The sequence below is a fragment of the Dermochelys coriacea genome, chromosome 21 (genome assembly GCF_009764565.3).
Source record: "Dermochelys coriacea isolate rDerCor1 chromosome 21, rDerCor1.pri.v4, whole genome shotgun sequence".
Lineage (NCBI taxonomy): Eukaryota > Metazoa > Chordata > Testudines > Dermochelyidae > Dermochelys > Dermochelys coriacea.
Window position 1 is genome coordinate 8,953,110 of NC_050088.1, and position 21,072 is coordinate 8,974,181.

General features: G+C 48.2%; 1 protein-coding gene across 5 annotated transcripts in view; it reads left to right on the forward strand.

Moving 5' to 3' along the window:
* The window catches only part of TFEB (transcription factor EB), a 57,781-nt gene extending 41,606 nt beyond the window's left edge, over positions 1 to 16,175 (forward strand). For 3 of the 5 annotated variants that reach the window (XM_043500358.1, XM_038380149.2, XM_043500357.1), the window contains 5 exons: positions 842 to 971; positions 1,197 to 1,253; positions 2,424 to 2,499; positions 3,377 to 3,524; positions 8,317 to 16,175. In XM_043500358.1, coding sequence (XP_043356293.1) covers positions 842 to 971; positions 1,197 to 1,253; positions 2,424 to 2,499; positions 3,377 to 3,524; positions 8,317 to 8,760 — 855 coding nt within the window. In that variant the 3' untranslated portion in view covers positions 8,761 to 16,175. The remainder of the gene's footprint in view (positions 1 to 841; positions 972 to 1,196; positions 1,254 to 2,423; positions 2,500 to 3,376; positions 3,525 to 8,316) is intronic. The other 2 variants (XM_043500359.1, XM_038380151.2) reach the window with 1 other exon arrangement.
* Positions 16,176 to 21,072: the final 4,897 nt, after the last annotated feature.

A 21,072-nucleotide genomic window follows, 5' to 3' on the forward strand; every position in this document is an offset into this window, starting at 1 on the left:
TTCGTGCAAACTCAGCAAGGTTTGAGGCCTGAACTCCCAGCACAGGCTGCTACCACTTGAATTTCTGGCCTGGCTGTGAGGATTGCAGTCAGGTGGTTAGAGCAGGGGAATTGGGAGTCTTGGTTTCAGTTCTTGATTCAGCCACTGTATGTCCATGAGCGAGTCCATTTACCTCTGTGTTGCCATATGTAAAATAGGGCTAAGGATATCTAACTCCCAGGGTGCATGGTGAGGCTTTCTTGATTGTGCTTTGAGATTTTGTCACTGGTTGGAAGGCACCATAGCAAGGTGAAGATTGAGTGATTGATTTTTAACACCCTCCTCCCTTTCCATCACTTAGCGTCCCACCTTGTAAACGTATCATGCAGCAATGAGGCTACTTAGCGCTTTGTCAATGTTTATAGCTGGGGTTTTCAGTGGGGCTTAGAGTTAGAGCTAGGAATTAGAGCCTAGCGCCCAGTGAAAGTCAATTCCTCCCTTAGAAAATCTCAGCTTGATAGATTCAGTGTCCAAGCCATCACTGCCCTGCCCCTCGTGAATTAGGTCAGTAGCCTTGTCCTCATTTTGCACATAGGGAAACTGAGGCACAGAGGGGTGAAGTGACTCACCTGAGGTCCCACAGAGAGTCAGTGGCAGAGCAGGGGAGTAGAAACCAGGAGTTTCCAGCTCCCAGTTGCATGCTCAGCCCCTAGATTGTGGTGCCCTTCATGCTAGGCCTTGTGATTTGGAATCTTACTGGAGAGCCAGCCCTGAGCCAGCTTACTAGCTCCCTGATACCATCTCCCGCTCCTCCTCCTCCTGGATGAGAACCATACTAATCATGTGCTCCCTGGTTTTTCAGCTTCCAATGTCCAGCAGTCACATGAATGTATATAGTGGTGACCCCCAGCTGACGGCCTCCCTGGTTGCTGTCACCAGCAGTTCATGCCCTGCCGACCTCACTCAGAAGAGAGACCTGACAGGTAACGCATGTGAGTTCTGACTGCAGCTTATGTGTGTGTCCATGTCTGTCAGGTCGGGCCAAATCCTGCGTCAATGCTTGTGCCACTGATGGTAGCAAGGATTACCTGGGGTGCGGGTCAAACAGAATCCTGCCCACCCTGTTTGATGTTACGTACTGAGTGATGCTGGGAGAGGTGGGGAGAAAACGCAGCTTTGTAACAAGCGTGGTGTGACCTCTTGGGTCTTTCTTGTAGATGCCGAGAGCCGTGCCTTGGCTAAAGAGCGTCAGAAGAAGGACAATCATAACCTGAGTGAGTGGATGGTTCATTCTAGCTGTACAGCTGGGTCTCCTGCTCTAGTTCCCTTCAGCTCAACCCCCATTCTTTTCCTGGAGGCCCCTCTGTCTGTATCTCTGGTTTCCCTTTCGCTCTGCCTTCATCCTTCGCATCTGTCTGAACAGCCCATTCCACATCATACCTCTCGTGCATGGCATATAGGGATCCCCATGGCATATCCGAGCAGGGCTCCACCTAACCCAGTATCCTGGCTGACAATGGCCAGTCCCAGATGCTTCAGAGGAAAGTACAAGAAACCCCATTATTGTGATTATTTTATTTTTATTGCAGTAGTGCCTCAGGTCCCTAGTCATGGACCAAGCCCCCATTGTGCTAGGGGCTGTACATACAGAACAAAGAGACAGTTCTTGCCACAAAGGTCTTACAATTGAAGTAAGATCAGACAGTCCCTTCTGGACAGTTATGGGATAACCTGTTTTGGGGGAAGTTTCTTCATGAGCACTGTCAGGCCCTCACCACTGGCTTGTGGCCTGAAATATGAGGGTTTGTATCACGTAGATATTGGTACCATGCGTAATGTAACTCTCTAATGTTCTCTTTCTCCATCAAAATGTCTCATCCTTCATTTGAATAGTGCTAAGCTCTTGGTCTCAATGGCTTCCTATGCTAAATAGCATCCTAAGTCTCTCCCACCCCACCTCCGAGCGCCCTTGTCATACCCAGTACCTCCTATGACACCCCATGCTACCCTCAACCACTTCTCTCCCATCCAATGTGGCTCTCCACTGCCCCACCTTTCCCAACACCTCTTGCAACCCACCCTCCTCTCTAAACTGTCCCTCGCCCACTGAATGTTTCCCCATCTAGACCTTTGCCACCCCACCTCTGACTGCCCTGTGCCTGTGGAGTCGATTACATGTAAATTGCAGTCCTCCAGAATTGAAGGATGCATGTTTGGGTGACAAGGACAGGCCAGCTTCTGAATGGCTCTCCTAGTCCCTTGGTCCAAAGCTGGGTAAGGAGAATAAGGGATGAGAATCTCTCTGGGGAACTTGGTGATTTTCCATAATCCAGGCTGGGGACAGTGGGGGCTGAGAGTGGTACAGGCTGCAGAGAGTTGAGGCTGTCCCAAATCCCTAAACCTGGGTCAGTTTCCATCTCTCTCTTTCTCTTCCCTCTCTTTAGTTGAGAGAAGACGAAGGTTTAACATCAACGATCGCATCAAAGAACTTGGAATGCTGATCCCAAAAGCCAATGATCTGTAAGTATCACTGCAAGCAATACAAGTCGCCTTGTCTTAGATATCCCACGTGGATTTGATGGTGCTTGGCAGAGGAATTGTTAAGGATGGTCCAAATGGTGTGGCCCTGAGGGATGAATCTTATCCTGTAGATCAGGAGAAAACTTCCTAATTGCAACTGTTGAGTGTTCGTCCCAGAGAAACAGTGGGAGTCCCGTTGTTTGACCTGTAAAACTTGACTGGACAAGGCACCTGAGAATTTACTGTGGAGATCAAGCCTGCTCTGGCTAGGGATGGACTAGATGTAGACGATGGTCTGCTGTTTCCTAGTAACAGGTTGTTCCAGTGCTGAACCAGATTCTGTTTCACACATTGAGAATTTTCATTCCTTCATCTGATCTTCCAGCTGGGCAACTGCATTGATACTGGCTGGTCGGGTGTCGGTGTCTGGTCCCACATAGGATTCCCTAGGAGTCTGGTGCTTGGTGTTTTCAGAGGCTGGGATAATGGCGTGTGTGTATTGACCTAGCCAGTGCCATTCCCTACATGACAGGTTTCAGAGTAACAGCCGTGTTAATCTGTATTCGCAAAAAGAAAAGGAGTACTTGTGGCACCTTAGAGACTAACAAATTTATTAGAGCATAAGCTTTCGTGAGCTACAGCTCACTTCAAGCTCACGAAAGCTTATGCTCTAATAAATTTGTTAGTCTCTAAGGTGCCACAAGTACTCCTTTTCTTATTCCCTACATGAGTGTGTCCAGGAGGTAATTCAGGGCATTACATTTGCAGAGAGGCATTTCAGTACAGCAGTGCTCAGCAGAACTTGTCCAGGCGTTGGAGCTGGTTAGAAGGAGCTGACAGCACAGATTGTAATGACTTCTCCCATGTTGTACCCTAGAGATGTTCGCTGGAACAAAGGGACGATCCTGAAGGCCTCGGTTGATTACATCAGGAGGATGCAGAAGGACCTGCAGAGGTCGCGGGATCTGGAGAATCACTCTCGGCGTCTGGAAATGACGAATAAGCAGTTATTGATCCGTATCCAGGTGGGTTCCCATCTTCCCCCCCCGTCCCTCCATTCTAACCCAGCCTGAGGATGCCTCCACACTGTAATAAGAGACCCACTGCATGGCCATGGGTCACTTGGGTCAGTTGACTTGGGCTCACGTGGCTAGAGCTGCATGCTAAAAATTGCAGTGTAGCCATGCAGTCATGGGCTGGAGTCTGGGCTCTGAAACCCTGTGCAGGAAAGGACGTTGGAGGGCAGGCTCCAGCCTGACCTACACTGCTATCTTTAGCTCCGCAAGTCTGACTCCGTTGACCCGGGCTCTGAAACGAGATGCCACAGGTTTTGGGTTTTTTTTCTTGGTGTAGACATACCTTAAAACACCTTCAGGGGCTCAAATCTTGTTCCTGCCCCTTCACAGAGAGTCTGGGCAAGATTCTGTTCTCCCTTAAGGCCGTGAAATTAGAGCATCTTTATTGACCTAAACGGAGTCCATCCAGACTCACGCTGGCATAACCTGAGATTCGTTTCTGCCCCTTTGAGATGCTCCATGCACACACTGACCCAAAGCTAGTGAAGTCACTGGCTAGGTTCCCACTGACTTCAGTGGGCTTTGCATCAGGCCCCTAGCAATGCTGTTTGCACAGCTTACTTATTGCAGACATGCAGGTTCTTTAGGGGCATGCTCCTGCATATCCTCTTCCTCACCTGGGCTGTTTCCATTGACTTGTGAGTGCTGCTTTGCAGATCAGGCCCTTCGCTTTCAGCTGACCGGTTCCCACCAGTGACAGGAACGAGCTAATTTGGGAGTGGTTCCATTCAAAACAAGGAACGCTTGCAACTCTTGGCGCTTGCGTGGGAGCCAGGCTTGCTGTGTTTGTAGCTGTCCCTGCCGTGGGGAGGCCTGTGCTTCCCGGGCTGTGGCACTTGGGCTAACACTTTTCAAACCTATTTGCTAATGGCAGGCTCCAAATCCATCTCTGGGCACCTTAAGAGAGGTTTTTAGGAGCCTCAGTGTGGATTTAGGAGGCTCGCTAAGCCGCCAGGTTTGGAAAGATTGACCTAGGTTTATGGTACCTGGTGCCACCTGGATAGGGATGCTGACGCCAGCTTTAGCTGGGGATTTCATGTAGGTTAGCAAGCAGCCTGCTTGCACTAAAACACTGAGCCCGCAATGTCTGCCTCACCTTATTCTTGGGTTGCTGACCACTGGAATTCAGCCTATGAAATAGAAAATCTGGCAGGGACTGAGGGGGATAGCTCAGTGGTTTGACCATTGGCCTGCTAAACCCAGGGTTGTGAGTTCAATCCTTGAGGGGGCCATTTAGGGATCTGGGGCAGAAATTGGGGATTAGTCCTGCTTTGAGCAGGGGGTTGAACTAGATGACCTCCTGAGGTCCCTTCCAACCCTGATATTCTATGAACAAGAACTAAGGGCATATCTATGGACTTTATGGGTTAAAGTTTGAAGTGCTGTTTTCTTCTTTGCCTTTTCCTCTCTCTATTTCCCTGGGCATCCCCTCTCTTTGTGTAGTTTGCTATCTTTCTCTTCCACTGTCTCTCTTGGAATCTCTTCACCCCTCTCCCAGGGTCCCTGTCTGTCTGTCTGCCTTTTCCATCTGGCCTTGTCTCCAGTTCAGTTCCCTGAGAGGGATGTTTGAAAGGGTTGGAGCTGCTCGAGGATTTGAAATGAACCACGCTTAGTGGCCGTGGGAAGAGGTAGATTCATAGATACTAAGGTCAGAAGGGACCATTCTGATCATCTAGTCCGACCTCCTGCACAGTGCAGGCCACAGAATCTCACCCACCCACTCCTATGAAAAACCTCACCCATGTCTGAGCTATTGAAGTCCTTAAATCATGGTTTAAAGACTTCAAGGAGCAGAGAAGCCTCCCGTAAGTCAACCATGCCCCATGCTACAGAGGAAGGCAAAAAACCTCCAGGGCCTCTCCAATCTGCCCTGGAGGAAAATTCCTTCCCGACCCCAAATATGGCAATCAGCTAAACCCTGAGCATATGGGCAAGATTCATCAGCCAGATGCTACAGAAAATTCTTTCCTGGGTAACTCGGATCCTATCCATCTAATATCCCATCTCAGGGGATTTGGCCTATTTACCCTGAATATTTAAAGATCAATTACTTACCAAAATCCCATTATCCCATCATATCATCTCCTCCATAAACTTATCAAGTAGAATCTTAAAACCAGATAGATCTTTTGCCCCCACTGCTTCCCTTGGAAGGCTATTCCAAAACTTCACTCCTCTGATGGTTAAAAACCTTCGTCTGATTTCAAGTCTAAACTTCCTGGTGGCCAGTTTATACCCATTTGTTCTTGTGTCCACATTGGTGCTGAGCTTAAATAATTCCTCTCCCTCTCCTGTATTTATCCCTCTGATATATTTATAGAGAGCAATCATATCTCCCCTCAACCTTCTTTTAGTTAGGCTAAACAAGCCAAGCTCCTTGAGTCTCCTTTCATAAGACAAGTTTTCCATTCCACAGATCATCCTAGTAGCCCTTCTCTGTACCTGCTCCAGTTTGAATTCACCCTTTTTAAACATGGGAGACCAGAACTGCACACAGTATTCTAGGTGAGGTCTCACCAGTGCCTTGTATAATGGTATTAAAACCTCCTTATCCCTACTGGAAATGCCTCTCCTGATGCATCCCAAAACCGCATTAGCTTTTTTCACAGCCATATCACATTGGCAGCTCATAGTCATCCTATGATCAACCAATACTCCAAGGTCCTTCTCCTCTTCCGTTACTTCTAATTGATGCGTCCCCAAGTTATAACTAAAATTCTTGTTATTAATCCCTAAATGCATAACCTTACACTTCTCACTATTAAATTTCATCCTATTACTATTACTCCAGTTTACAAGGTCATCCAGATCCTCCTGTATAATATCCCGATCCTTCTCTGAATTGGCAATACCTCCCAGCTTTGTATCATCTGCAAACTTTATTAGCACGCTCCGACTTTTTGTGCCAAGGTCAGTAATAAAAAGATTAAATAAGATTGGTCCCAAAACCGATCCCTGAGGAACTCCACTGGTAACGTCCCTCCAACCTGACAGTTCGCCTTTCAGTAGGACCTGTTGCAGTCTCCCCTTTAACCAATTCCTTATCCACCTTTTGATGTTCATATTGATCCCCATCTTCTCCAATTTAACTAATAATTCCCCATGTGGCACGGTATCAAATGCCTTACTGAAATCTAGGTAAATTAGATCCACTGCATTTCCTTTATCTAAAAAATCTGTTACCTTTTCAAAAAAGGAGATTAGGTTGGTTTGGTACAATCTACCTTTTGTAAAACCATGTTGTATTTTGTCCCATTTACCATTGACTTCAATGTCCTTAACTAATTTCTCCTTCAAAATTTTTTCCAGGACCTTGCATACTACAGATGTCAAACTAACTGGCCTGTAGTTACCCGGATCACTTTTTTTCCTTTCTTAAAAATAGGAACTATATTAGCAATTCTCCAATCTTTCGGTACTACTCCTGAGTTTACAGATTCATTAAAAATTCTTGCTAATGGGCTTGCAATTTCAGGTGCCAATTCCTTTAATATTCTTGGATGAAGATTATCTGGGCCCCCCGATTTAGTCCCATTAAGCTGTTTCAGTTTCGCTTCTACCTCAGATATGGTAATATCTACCTCCATATCCTCATTCCCATTTGTCATGCTACCATTATCCCTAAGATCCTCTTTAGCCTTATTAAAGACTGAGGCAAAGAATTTGTTTAGATATTAGGCCATGCCTAGATTATCTTTAACCTCCACTCCATCCTCAGTGTTAAGCGGCCCCACTTCTTCTTTCTTAGTTTTCTTCTTATTTATATGGCTATAGAACCTTTTACTATTGGTTTTAATTCCCTTTGCAAGGTCCAACTCTACTCGACTTTTAGCCTGTCTCACTTTATCCCTACATGTTCTGACCTCAATTAGGTAGCTTTCCTTGCTGATCCCTCCCATCTTCCACTCCCTGTATGCTTTCTGCTTCTTCTTAATCACCTCTCTAAGATGCTTGCTCATCCAGCTTGGTCTACAACTCCTTCCTATGAAATTTTTCCCCTTTCTTGGGATACAGGCTTCCGACAGCTTCTGCAGCTTTGATTTAAAGTAATCCCAAGCCTCCTCTACCTTTAGATCCATAAGTTCTTCAGTCCAATCCACTTCCCTAACTAATTTCCTTAATTTTTGAAAGTCAGCCCTTTTGAAATCAAAAACCCTAGTTGCAGATTTATTTTTGTTAATCCTTCCATTTAGTTTGAACTGAATTAGCTCATGATCACTTGAGCCAAGATTGTCCCCTACAACCATTTCTTCTATGAGGTCCTCGCTACTCACCAAAAAAGAGGTGGGAGTAAACACAAAAATGCTGTTAGCGGTTCTGGGAGCCATGTGTCTTATTTGCTGTACTTGGAGTGGGTGGCAGCCAGGGTCAAGGTGGTCAAAAGTGCCTGACTTAAGAATCTGAAATGGTCCTGATTTTCAGAGGGGCAGGTGCTCAGCCCTGTCTGAAAATCAGGCCCCTTGAAGGCGTCTCAAGTTGGGGGCCCAAAATCACCAGTCGCTTCGGACAGTCTTGGCCTGTAGCGTCTGCACTTTTGTAAACCCTATGGTCCTTAACATGACAATGGCGCCTTTCACCCATTGTTTCTGGCTGCTGGATTGTGTCAGTTCAGCTTTCAGGCTGGGGGAGGGTTCCCCACAGAGCAGTTAGTGGGGTGAGACCATCTTGGCTCCCTCCTGCTCCCTGTTGTGGTGTTGGTGCCCCTCGTAAGGACTCCTGGTTTGTGTGCTCTGTCCTACAGGAGTTGGAGATGCAGGCGCGCCTCCATGGGCTGCCCGCCTCCTCGCCCTCCGGCGTGAACGTGGCAGAACTAGTTCAGCAGGTCGTGAAGCAAGAAGTGACCGGAGAGGACGGGTTGATTGAGCCTCAGCAGCCCCAGCTACCTCCAGACCAGGAGACGCAGCAACAGCCATCCCTGCCGCTGCTACCTCCGTCTCCCTACCAGCTGGACTTTACCCACGGCCTGAGCTTTGACGATGGCTCCAGAGGGTTCCGTGACCAGCTGGACCCCTGCCACAATGTCTCTTTCCCCTCTTTATCCAAGAAGGAGCTGGACTTGATGCTGATGGAGGACACCATGTTACCTCTGGCTTCTGACCCCTTGTTCTCTGCCATGTCCCCTGAGGCCTCCAAGGCCAGCAGTCGCAGGAGCAGCTTCAGCATGGAGGATGCTGACATGCTGTGACAACGAGCCGTTCACAGCCTGGGGGAAAGGACGAGGAGTGAGGCTTGTCTGTGAAGACACACATCCCCCTCCCCCCACCCAAGAGGACCCCAACATTTCTCTATGCAAGCATTGTCACAGTCACTGGGAAAGTCAGACCCTGTTGCTACAACTTGATCTGCAAACTTTCTTGCTTTGCCATGAACTGAGCGGAGTTCCCTGGCTTGGAATGACCCTAGATTTACAGCCCAGCTGCCTTACTTTTCAGCTAAGCTTCCCACAAGCTGCACGCAGTGCAGGAGTGGAGGCTGGAAGCCAGGCCATCAGGTATGAGAAGGAGCCTTCAAGTCCCAGCGGAGGCTAAGGGGGCTTGTCGCTCAGAGTGCCTTGCTGCAAATGTGCATCCAGCCAAGCTTCACCACGTGAACCCGCGTTCCCTCAAAGTCTTCCCCAGCCCTGGCGCTATTGCCCTGAAGACGTTGGCAGAGGCTGCCTTGTACCATGTTCCCGCATTGGGCTTCCCCTTCCCTTTTCGGGCAGAGATGTGCAGTTTTCCCGAGGGAGGGTGTGGTGTCCCTGGTTGTCACGGAGTAGGGGAGGTGTGTTTCTCAAGGCTCATTGAGTAAGAAGGCTGCAGGGGGAAAGAGGAGGAGAAAGGGGGGCAATCTGAACAAATTATTTACTGATACCAGAGGGCTGCTTTCAAAGCTGGGAGCAGGAGTGGGATGCAACAGCCTCATTTATTTGTCACCGGGGTTTGTAAAGGCATCGGTTTTGAGAGTGGACCTACTGAGTCCCACTCAACTTCCACCCCGTGAGAGATGAGACCGAGCCTCCAACTCTGGAAGTGGGTTCCTGACCCTTGAAAGCGTATAGGGGGTTGGGATCCATTTTGGGCCCATCTCTGCTTCCTCTCACTCTGTTCAGATGAATCCCAAAACTTCCAAGTGATATTCAGTCAAAACTATCAGTGTGCAACTACACCCACACTGGTTTCCGGACACCAGCTTCTGGCTTTGCACCCTCACTTTTTGGTGCTGGCCATTTTGCACTATTAAGCACTTGGGCAGCTTTTTCAAATGCACCTGAGGGTGACCAGAGAGCAAGTGCGAAAAATCGGGGTGGGGGTAATGGGCGCCTATATGAGACAGAGTCCCGAATATCAGGACCGTCCCTATAAAATCAGGACATCTGGTCAACCTCCCAGCCAAGGCAGACGTGCTAGCTGGGCTCACGCTAGCAGGGGCTAAGAACAGTAGTGTGCTAGTTGCGTCGCGACCCAGGGGTTGAGATGAGCTTGTACTCGGGCGGCTGGCCTGCATTGCTCCTTGTGCCGTGCCATTTACACTGGTTTTTAGTGCACTAGCTGGAGCAGAGCAAACACATGTTCACCTGACCAGGCGGGGAGGCGCACTCCCATCTGCACCCTAGATGTGCCCTGAGTGACTTGTGATTACTGAGTATCGCTTTGGGCTAAATCTGAACCTGAGACCTGGAGGCATGTGTGTGTGGAAACCTCCACTATGAACCACATCTGGAAAAGGGGTTTGAATGCGCCCCTGTACACTGAAACCTCCAAGTTGGGATCCTCACACCCAGCATCCCCAGTGCCTGAACCTAGCAAATCAAGCTCATGGAAGGCACCCTAAATAACTGGTTCAGTTATCGTCAGGGTGAGCTTAGATCCCTTCTTCTGTTAAAAAACTCAGTGGGCCAAATCCTGGCAGGCTTTGAGTGCCCTCTGCTCCCAGTGAAATAAGTGAAAGACCTGACTGAGTTGTTTTCTTTCTCAGTCTTTACTCAGGCAAGCCACCCATTGAGACCAGTGGGAGATTTTGCATGAGTTAAGGGGCCTCTGGGTTTGGCTCGGTGTGCTCAGTGTCATCACGAATGCGTGAAAGATAGCCACACGAGGTCAAGTGATCTGGATCCAAACGCTTTCTGCTGAAACTTCCATGAGAGAGAATTTTTCTGCCCTTAAAGAGCACAAACCCAGCCATGGATAGAAGCTGGGAGAAGTTACGTGGGGTGTGGGGGGAGGGATGGAGGGGGAATCTGAGTTCATTGCTCAGTGAGCTTGGCTCTGAAGAGGAGAACAAGGTCTCTGTTCTACAGGGTTCTCCGGCAGCACTGAGGAGCTCAGTGATACGGGGAAACTGGTGTTCTAAATCTCTCAGGTAGGTGCTCCTCCAACCCATGCCGCCCTGTCTTGAGGTTGATCCCAGAACTAATATCCATTTGACGAGGAACTGCCAGGGAACATTAAAAACAACTTCTTCTCTCCAACAAGTCCCTCTTCGACTTCCTGTGTCTTCATATTCAGGTTAGACTCTCTCTCGCTGGGCATGGTGTCCTAGAAACCACGGAAATTAGCCCTGCCGAGCTCAAAAGGAAACATCGAGGAGTTGTACTGCTTCGGCAAAGGGCTTTTCTGTGTCCTCGTTGTGGCTCTGTCTTCCCCCTCGCCCCCAGTTGCTTCCATGTCTGCTTCCATGTTTCTGGCAACACAAGCCATGTTCTTGCTGATTGGAAGAGGATATTTCCCTCCCTGACCAAAACAAGGTTTGGTCCATTAAGAGAATGGAATCGAGAACTCCTTCAAAATGACCAGCACTGGCTCCTGACCCCATTCATGTTGTCATAATTCGGAGCTGGGGCTTTTCAGACAGAGAAGGCAAATCGGTCTTTATACCGTGTCTTTTGGATCCCTAACATAAACCTGTATCTGGGCCCACGCGTAGAGACTGGGAAACAGGGCAGCCACCCTGTGTGAAGCAGGAGGATGATTGTACATTGGTAACGATTGCCAGAATCTTAGCCAGGGCTCTTTGGCTTCTAATAGTCAATCCCTGTCCCCCCCCCCCCCCGAAGAGTTTCTTTGCACAGCTTTGTAGCTGAATTGTTTTCTGCTTTCTCAGTGCTGTTGATGTCGGCACAGCCACAAGGGGAATTGGGGTGGGGAAGAGGAGGAGGTGGTGGGGGAATCACTTATATTTAAAAGAAAAGACAACAGTATTCTTCAGTAAGAGCCTAAGGGGCATGTGGGGAAGATGGGGAAATCTTTAATAATGATTAGGGTTGTCAAGCGATTAAAAAAATTTAACAGCACAATTAATCATGCAATTAATTGCACTGTTAATAATAGAATACCGTTCCTTTAAATATTTGTGGATGTTTTCTACATTTTCAAATATATTGATTTGGATTATCACACAGAATACAAAGTGTACAGTGCTCACGTGATATTTATTTTTGGTTACACATATTTGCACTGTAAAAAAACAAATAGTATTTTTCAATTCACCTAATACAAGTACTGTAGTGCAATCTCTTTATCATGAAAGTTGAACTTACAAATATATAATTATGCACAAAAAATACCCTGCATTCAAAAATAAAACTGTGAAACTTTAGAGCAGAGGTGGACAAACTACGGCCTGCGGGCTACAACCGGCCCACGGTACCCTCCTGCCCGGCCCCTGAGATCCTGGCCCAGGAGGTTAGCCCCCAACCCCTCCCCTGCTGTTCCCCCTCCCCCGCAGCCTCAGTTCACTGCGCTGCCGGAGCAATGCTCAGGGCGGTGGGACTGCGAGGTCTTTCCGGGTAGCGCAGCTGCAGAACTGCGGCCTGACCCAGTGCTCTGTGCTGCATAGTGGTGTGGCTGGCTCCAGTCAGGTGGCACAGCTGCTTGTCCTGGTGCTCTGGGTGGTGCGGCTGTAGCGCTGCCAGCCACCGGTGCTCCAGGCAGCGTGGTCAGGGGTAGGGAGCAGAGGGGCTTGGATAAAGGGCAGGGGAGGTCGGGGCGGTCAGAGGGTGGGGAACAATGGGGTTGAACGGGGGCAGGAGTCCTGGGTGGGGGGTCAGTCAGGAATGAGAGGAGGGGTTGAATGGGGCAGTGGAGGGCAGTCAGGGGACGGGGGGGTTGGATATGGGGCAAGGGCCGGGCCACGCCTGGCTTTTCGGGGAGGCATAGGCCCCCCCAAATGGCCCTCCATACAATTTCGGAAACCTGATGTGGCCCTCAGGCCAAAAAGTTTGCCGCCCCTGGTTTAGAGCCTACAAGTCCAATCAGTCCTATTTCTTGTTCAGCCAGTGGCTCAGACAAACAAGTTTGTTTACATTTGCAGAAGATAATGCTGTCTGCTTCTTGTTTACAATGTCACCTGAAAGTGAGAACAGGCATTTGCATGGCACTGTTGTAGCCAGCGTCGCAAGATATTTACATGCCAGATGTGCTAAAGATTCATATGTCCCTTCATGCTTCAACCACCATTGCAGGGGACATGCGTCCATGCTGACGACTGGGTTCTGCTTGACAATCCAAAGCAATGTGGACTGATGCATGTTCATTTTCATCATCTGAGTCAGATGCCACCAGCAGAAGGTTGATTTTCTTTTTTGGTGTTTTGGGTTCTGTAGTTTCCGCATCAAAGTGTTGCTCTTTTAAGACTTCTGAAAAAGTGCTCCACACCTCATCCCTCTCAGATTTTGGAAGGCACTTCTGATTCTTTAATCTAGGGTCAAGTGCTGTAGCTATCTTTAGAAATTTCACATTGGTATCTTCTTTGCATTTTGTCAAATTTGCAATGAAAGTGTTATGGGCAGCATTATCTCCCATAAATGTTAACAAACTTGTTTCGCTTAGCCATTGGCTGAACTAGAAGTAGGACTGAGTGGACTTGTAGGCTCTAAAGTTTTACACTGTTATGTTTTTGAGTGCAGTTATGTAATCAAAAAAAAATTTGAAATTTGCACTTCCACGATAGAGATTGCACTACAGTATTTGTATGAGATGAATTGAAAAATACTATTTTTTATCATTTTTAGAGTGCAAATATTTGTAATAAAAATAATATAAAATGAGCATTGTACATTTTACATTCTGCACTGTAATTGAAATAGATATATTTGAAAATGTAGAAAAACATCCAAAATATTTAATACATTTCAATTAGTATTCTATTGTTTAACAATGTGATTAATTTTTTTGAGTTAATTGCATGAGTTAATGGCAATTAATTGACAGCTCTAGTAATGATACTACATTATACCCCAGTAATTGCCCTAAGTATTGCAGGAAGGCTACAGCAAATGGTAGTGTTTGGGGCCATTACTGGAGAATGATGTAATATCTTTTTTATTAGTAATGTCTGGATCCCAATCCTCAAAGTTCAGGAGCACTGAGATCCAGGCTGTATAGATCAGGCCCCATCTTCAGCCCTGATTCTGCACTGAGAGCTGCGCAGGTGGGACCCCTGCGCACACACACAGCCCCCTTGACTTCAAACCCTGGGGATTGGTGCTGGGCCAGGACCTAAAATCATAAGGGAAAACTCAACCTGCCAACTCCCTGAGAAGGAAAGAGCTCGTGAATTGGATCATAGGGTGCTGAGTGCGAACGTGACCATAGGGTACAGCTCTGGGGCAAGCATGGGTCTGTGATGGGAGTGAGATGATCTCCAGGGTGTAGGCATCTCCCCAGCTGACAGAAGTGCCAGTAGGAAGTGACATTTGCATGTGATGGCAGAGAAAGCGAGTGAGAGAAAGTGGGGGAGAGAGGGCAGCACCTCTTTCACCTTTGGAGCTGGGCAATTCCCAGCCCCGGCAGTCAGGAGAGTCGGTGAAGAACAGGGGAAAGGGACGTCCCTAGCCTATGTTCCCTTTCCCCGTATATTTGGTAGCAGGAGAGGGAACGACTAGCCACTGCCCCAAGATAGCCGTCCAGCAAGGGGAGCTCTTGCAAACGTCTGTGGCATAAATGCAGGGTCTCGGGGGCAGGTGAGCGGCCAGGATTTTCTGTGGCTCTTTCAGTGAGTGGGGGCTGCAGGATGAGTGATGGGAGTGTCCGTTTTGCCACGTTAAACCAAGGTGTGGGCTCCTTCCGAGTGACCATTATTATGTGCCTGTGAACAGGAGTAGTCCTTCAGAGCAGGGCCCCTGGGGCCCTATAGACTTGTGTTAAGTGCCTGTGGATATTCTTCCTCCAATACAGCCATTATAGACTCTGTTACGCAACACAAGTGTCTGTGTGGACACACTGTGTCCCTGTACACATTTGAACAGTCACCCGGAGAGTCTTGTGGACTTCTGCTAAGTGCCGGCAGGCAGGCAGCATGCATCCTCTGCGGCAGAACCTGTAGAACCTTATAGATCCATGTTAAGTGCCTATGGATACATGGCTTGTCTGCAGAGCCTCGCACATGTAGACCTGCAGGATGTAGGCTAAAAATCCAGCAGATACTGGAATTGGTGCATGGTCCGAGCCAGTCTAAGAAGAGCTGGTGACGTTTTCACCAGTGAGCTAGGGTAAGGTTCCAGGAAAGGTGGGTGGGAAGCTGTGCCCAGTGGGATGAGAGTCAGATTCTTGGAAGTCCTGGTGGAGCCATAGCCAGTGGGCTGAGAGGAACGTACCTAGACAGGCCTAGTGTGCTTTGTTGCTCAGACGTTCTTGTAAGGAGAGTCCATTAGAGGAAAATAAAACTGCCTGGTTTGAATCCAAAGCTCTTTCTGAACCTACAGCAGGTTGATTCTGTGTTATAACTGTGCACTATTCGCGGCATGCTTCAGCAAACACAGGATGCAGTATATTGTGTGCATTGTGCCGTGTGCTTGAGTGGCTTCAGGACACGGTATGTACTAGGGATGGGCACATATGTAACCTTCACTTAAGATGTCAGTTTGAATCACTTGGCTTTTTTGTTCTTGAGGTCTGAAACCGTGGCATGCCTTTACGCTTCCTGTCTGTTGGTGGGTGGAACAGGAAGTGATGTCATCTAGTGGAAAGATTTTTCCTGGTCTGTTGCAGCATCTGCAATCTGACCGAAGCCAAGATTTGTGTGGGAAGATCTGACATCATAAGATTTCTGATAGGATGCGGACCCAACCATCTCAGAAAAGCATGTGAATTTGGGAGGGCAAAGCTTGGAAGCCATGTTTTGCAAAAGCGACTAGTGACTTTGGGTGCTGTATTTTCAGACAGTGCTGAGCACCCCACCCTCTGAAAATCAGGCCCCTTTAAGATGCCTTGAGTTGGGTACCCAGAATCACTGGTCACTTTAGAACATCTTAGCCAGACGCTTTTTGAAGTGCTCCTCCTCAATAGTATATACCGTAGTGCGGCATGCTTCATGGACTGTGAGTTGCGGTGTGTGCTGTATGCAGAATGGGGTCTGTGTCTGTCAGATACAGTATATACTGCGCTTGGCTCATGGCTATGGGATGCAGAACATGCCTCGCCATTATTCCCTGCTCCAGCCAGCGTGAGAAGTGGGGTGCTCCCCATGCCATGAGAGAACAGTCGTGGATTTTTTTATCTTTTGTGTTTTGTTTTTTAATGCACTGTGCTCTGATTCAAAAATTTTACTACTGTTTTATAAATAAATGTACAAAAGAATGAACTGGAATGGGAAAAATCATTAAAATATATTTATTTACAGCGTATCCGTGTGTAGGGGTTTATTTGTGTGGGGCGAAGGACAGCAACCATGATGATCCTATGCATTTCCACAGTGGCTGTCCTCCCAGAGATCTGTGGTTTATGAAAACAAATCAGTATCACTTGCCCTCATTTTACAGAGGGGGAAACTGAAGCACAGAGTAGGGAAGTGACTTGTCCAAGGTCACGTAGGCCAGAGTTTTCAGAAGGGCTCATATCCCATAATCAGGGACAGATTTTCCGGAGAGTTCTGGTCACCAGATTTGGGGTCAGGAAGGAATTTTCCCCCAAATCAGATTAGCAGGAATCAGATTTTTTTTCACCTTTCCCTATGGCACAGGGTGTGACTTGTCTGCTGGGATCACCTGGGCATTTTTCACCTAGTCAGTTCCCTGACATTGCAGGGGTCTTGGGCATTGGGGGCACCTTGGTCTCTCGTCTCTGTTGCCTGAGGTCTAAAATGCTTTAGCTTACTTGAAGTCTTAGGGCTCAGCATGGGGTATTAAAGGGAAACTGAATGGCCTGGGATATGTAGGAGGGTCAGACTAAATGGTTTGGCCTTAAACTCTATAATATTCTATGAAATTATTTAGGTGCCTAGATATGTAGCCAGGTTTTTGGAAGAACCCTGCACATGCTGAGTTTTTGAAAATCTGGCCATGAGTGTCACAAGGGGGAGTTGCTGTGGGCTAAAAATCTGTTTTTTTAATTGGATGCCCAAATGAGAAGTGAGCTCTGCTGAAAGCCAGTCCCATGAGTCAGTAGTTCTGGGACACTTTATGTGACCAGTGGACTTAGTGTTCGAATCCTGACTACTATCAGCCACAGGTACTTTTGAGATCAATGGGATCAGGATCATCCCCTTCAATTTGTCCTTCCATTTGTCAGATGCTTTTTACACACATCTCCCATGCATGTTTTCTCTAATGATGCTACAGTCTTTATGCATGAATGTAACCCTGACATCCAAATATGCCTGGTGGTAGAGAAATCTGTATCCGTATCCATAATTCAGGATCATTTCCAGGATGTAATCTTTGCCCCTTGATGCTAGTCACTGAGAAAAACCGGATCCTTATTTATACAGGTGCACTATTATTGCATTTGAAACACTGCAGTTGTGACTTAGCAGCACAAGATGGTGCTGTTGGCACAGCTGTTCCAGAGCTTTATATTCCTCTGCTGGTTTTGATTTTGAAGCTGGAGCTCACTAGCCTTCTGCAAAGAAATCAACGAGAGGAACTGGACTATAATTATTTCCCTTTGTCACGGGTGCTGAATAGTGACTGTCAGAAGCCCTTTAAAGATGCACCAAAACACCCAAATTTTGGGGGGAATTCAGACTATTTTGATTTATTTTTAAATGTTGTAGAATTTTGTTTGCAGTGATGTTGTAGCCATGTTGATCCCAGGATAGTAGAAAGACAAGGTGGGTGAAGTAATATCTTTTTATTGGGCCAACTTTGCTGGCAAAAGAGACAAGCTTTCGAGCCACGCTGACCAAACCCTCAACCCGCCTGGGAGGCAGGGCAGGGCTATTATATCCAGTGTGCAGATGGGGAAACTGAGGCAGGCTCTGACTTACCTCAGGTCAGGGAGTCTGCAGCAGAGACCCAGGTCTCGTGTCTGAGGCCAGTGCCCTAGCAAGGTTGGCATTTTCCCTCTGTAGTTGTTTTTGTCCCACTCTCTAAAGCACGCTGGCTCTGTGGTGTTATCCGCTGCCACCCATCCTCAGTGGGTCAGTTTGGGAAGATCTCGGATATGCACATGCAGTGGGGGTGGCGTGCTAACTGAGAAAGGAACCCTGCATCCATGGTGTGTCCAGACTCTGGCACAATGAACGTGACAAGTTTGGCTTGACTCTGTTCTGCGGCATACTGGCAATGTACTCCTCTGGGTGATGCATGCGTGCCATACGCTGTCCTTGCTGTGGTGTAGGGCCTGAGTCAGTGGCATACTGACAGCCTGCCAGAGATGAAGATAATCATCTCTCTCCCCTAAAGCACTTCAAGTAGCTGTTGAGCAAGGGACCCTTTCTAGTGCTCTTGGGGGGGGGGGGGAGGTGTGAGTCCAACCTTCAGCCTCGCTGTAATTCGCTTGAGCACAGGGACTGGAATCCTGGTTGCAGCTCTCAATCTGAACATTTACGCTCTGCAGGTGGGATGCAGGGAACGGCCTCTGAATACATTCAGGGGTTCTCCCGCAGTGTGGTCAGGCTTCCCTGAGCGTTGGGGGTGTCTGAGAATTAAGGATAAAGGGAGAGACGCAGCAATGCCAATATTTCCCTTGAATCTCTTGGGCTATGTCTACACTACGACCAACGGTGCGGTTCCCTGCTTATGTCCACATCCTCAGCAGTCTCTCCACGGCTGCTACCTGTGCTGTGCTGCTATTTATGCTCACACAAGCTTGATGGGAGCTAACATAGGCATACCCAAGCAGGGCACTCTTGCCCCTCCGTTGTAGGGTCAATGTAGCCTTGATGCTAATGCCCTGGAGCCATGACCCAAAGGGGCCTCTGTAGTGGTTAAAGGTGAGGTTGTGGAGGCAGGACTCCTGGGCTCCACTCTGAGCGCTGGGGAGGGACTAGAGCTTGAAACACTGTTTTTATGGCTGCCTGTGGAAGGGAATGTGGTTTAGTGGATAGCCAACTGGCCTTGGCCTTAGGCGCCCTGGGTTCTAGTCCTGGCTCTGCTGCGTGCCTCAGTTTCCCCTATCTGTAAAGTGGGGATGCTGCTGACCTCCTTTGTCAAAGGCTTTGAGATCGACTCTGGGAATGTGTTATGGAAGAGCTGGGTGGAGCTTTTAGTGGTTACAGCAGAGGGGTTGGGAGTCAGGACTCCTGGGTGCTGCAGACACTCCCGGCTGGAGCATGGTCTAGCCATTGCAGTAAGGAGCTAGCAGTCAGGGTTCTCTGTCCAGCTATTCCGCTGTGGTGTCTTGGACCAGTCAATAAGACCAACAATGTTCATACTGGATAGCGAAGGCTTGGCCCCTAAGCAAATGGCCTGGTTTTCAGAGGTGCTGAGCACTAATGGCTCTCATCAGCTTGACACTGGTTGAAGATCAGAATTTGGCCAATTTAGTGCTAAGTGCAAATGAAGCTCCCCCATGGCTGTGTGAAATCCAGCTTGGCCCACAGGGCTGCCATGGGTAGAAAAGCAAGAGTTTCCCCAGCCCCTCCAACTCCCCCTCCCACCAACCAGCCATTTACATTGGGCCCATTCTGACGTCCTGCCCTGTGTCTGAGGGGCTGTGTGCCTTGGCCCGGTAACCATGGTGACACCTTGAAGCTGCAGGCCTCTGATTAGCGGTCCAGCTGGCTAATTAAACCCTCTGGGAAGGTGGGTGCATGTCTCACAAACAAGCCAGATCCTACCTGAGGAGCGGTGCCTGCTCCTGTTAGAGCCTGCAGAGAGGGCTGCCTTTGATTTCCACTGAGGAGCAGGTATTTTTTATTCCTATGTTATCAGGCAGGGGCACAGAGTTCGAGTTTTGCCTCTCCCCACCCAGTCATCTCCCCTCAGTCAGGTTCCCTTAAAACTCCTCAAACTCCTGCATGTCCTGGAGATAGATTCAAGGGCCTCCCCTGAGTTGGCCCAGCAGCCACCTTTAGTGAGGCTCTTGCTAAGAGTGCCATAGTCCCTTTTCTTCCATGGCCTGGGCAATGGGTCTACAGCTGGGGAACATGCCAGCCGTTCCAACCAGGCTGCAAAGTTTAGGAGCACAGATGAGATGAAGCTGCCTCATTCTGATCGGGTGATCTGAACCGCCTGAAGTTCACAGGAATGGTTCAGAGCCGGGCGTTTGGTTCCAACAAGAGGGGCTGTTTTACAAAATATTCATCTGGATCTGGGTGCAGATGTCATGTGCTCTAAAGTTCAAGAGAGTTGGATCTGAGCCCATCTATAGGCAGAGGGAAGTGGGGAAACTAGCTTATTAGATCTTTTTCTCCAGGCTTTTTGGTTAAAACTGAGGGCCTGATCCAATACCCATTGCAATCAATGGGCCAGATCTCAAGTGCAATATTGATTTAATATCTCATTTGCCCTCTGTTAGGTGATGAGCTGCCAGAGCAGGGAGACGAGCTTGCTGATGTAATCTGCCTTTTCCATATTCCTGCAGGTTGACATTTTCACAAGTGCCTAAGTGATTTAGGGACCAACGGTCTTGTCTGTGTGGCACTGCAGTGCAGACTCCAGGGGTGTGACCTTGTAGACCTTGCTGGTGTGAACTAAAAGGTGCTGATGTAGTCCCGTTTCAAACAGGACTATAGTAATGTGCACGAGCTACCTCGTAGTTTGCGCCAGCATGGTCTAAGTTGGGTAGTTAGCACAACTTGCACCCGCGTCGTCTGTAGTGAGGTGTCGTGTAGACAAGCCCGAAGTCTCCCTGGGGATTTGAGTTCCTCAATCACTTTTCAGAGTAGCAGCTGTGTTAGTCTGTATTCGCAAAAAGAAAAGGAGTACCCGTGGCACCTTAGAGACTAACAAATTTATTTGAGCATAAGCTTTCGTGAGCTACAGCTCACTTCATCGGATGCACCAAATGCATCCGATGAAGTGAGCTGTAGCTCACGAAAGCTTATGCTCAAATAAATTTGTTAGTCTCTAAGGTGCCACGGGTACTCCTTTTCAATCACTTTTGAAACTGCAATTTGGCTCCTCGGTCACTTTTGCTTTTGAAAATGTTATCCCCTGGTTTTTGAGGCCAGAGATAGAAGAGGACCCAAGGATTAGGGTGCTGGTCCGGAACTCAAAAAACCTAGGTACAATTCCGTTTAATCATAAACTACCCCACAAATCAAACCAGAATCAAATCCCTCAATAACAACCTGCTGCCTCATACAATCCAGGGGTTGAGAATCTGCTCACCAAAACTCCTCACATGTCTAAAGC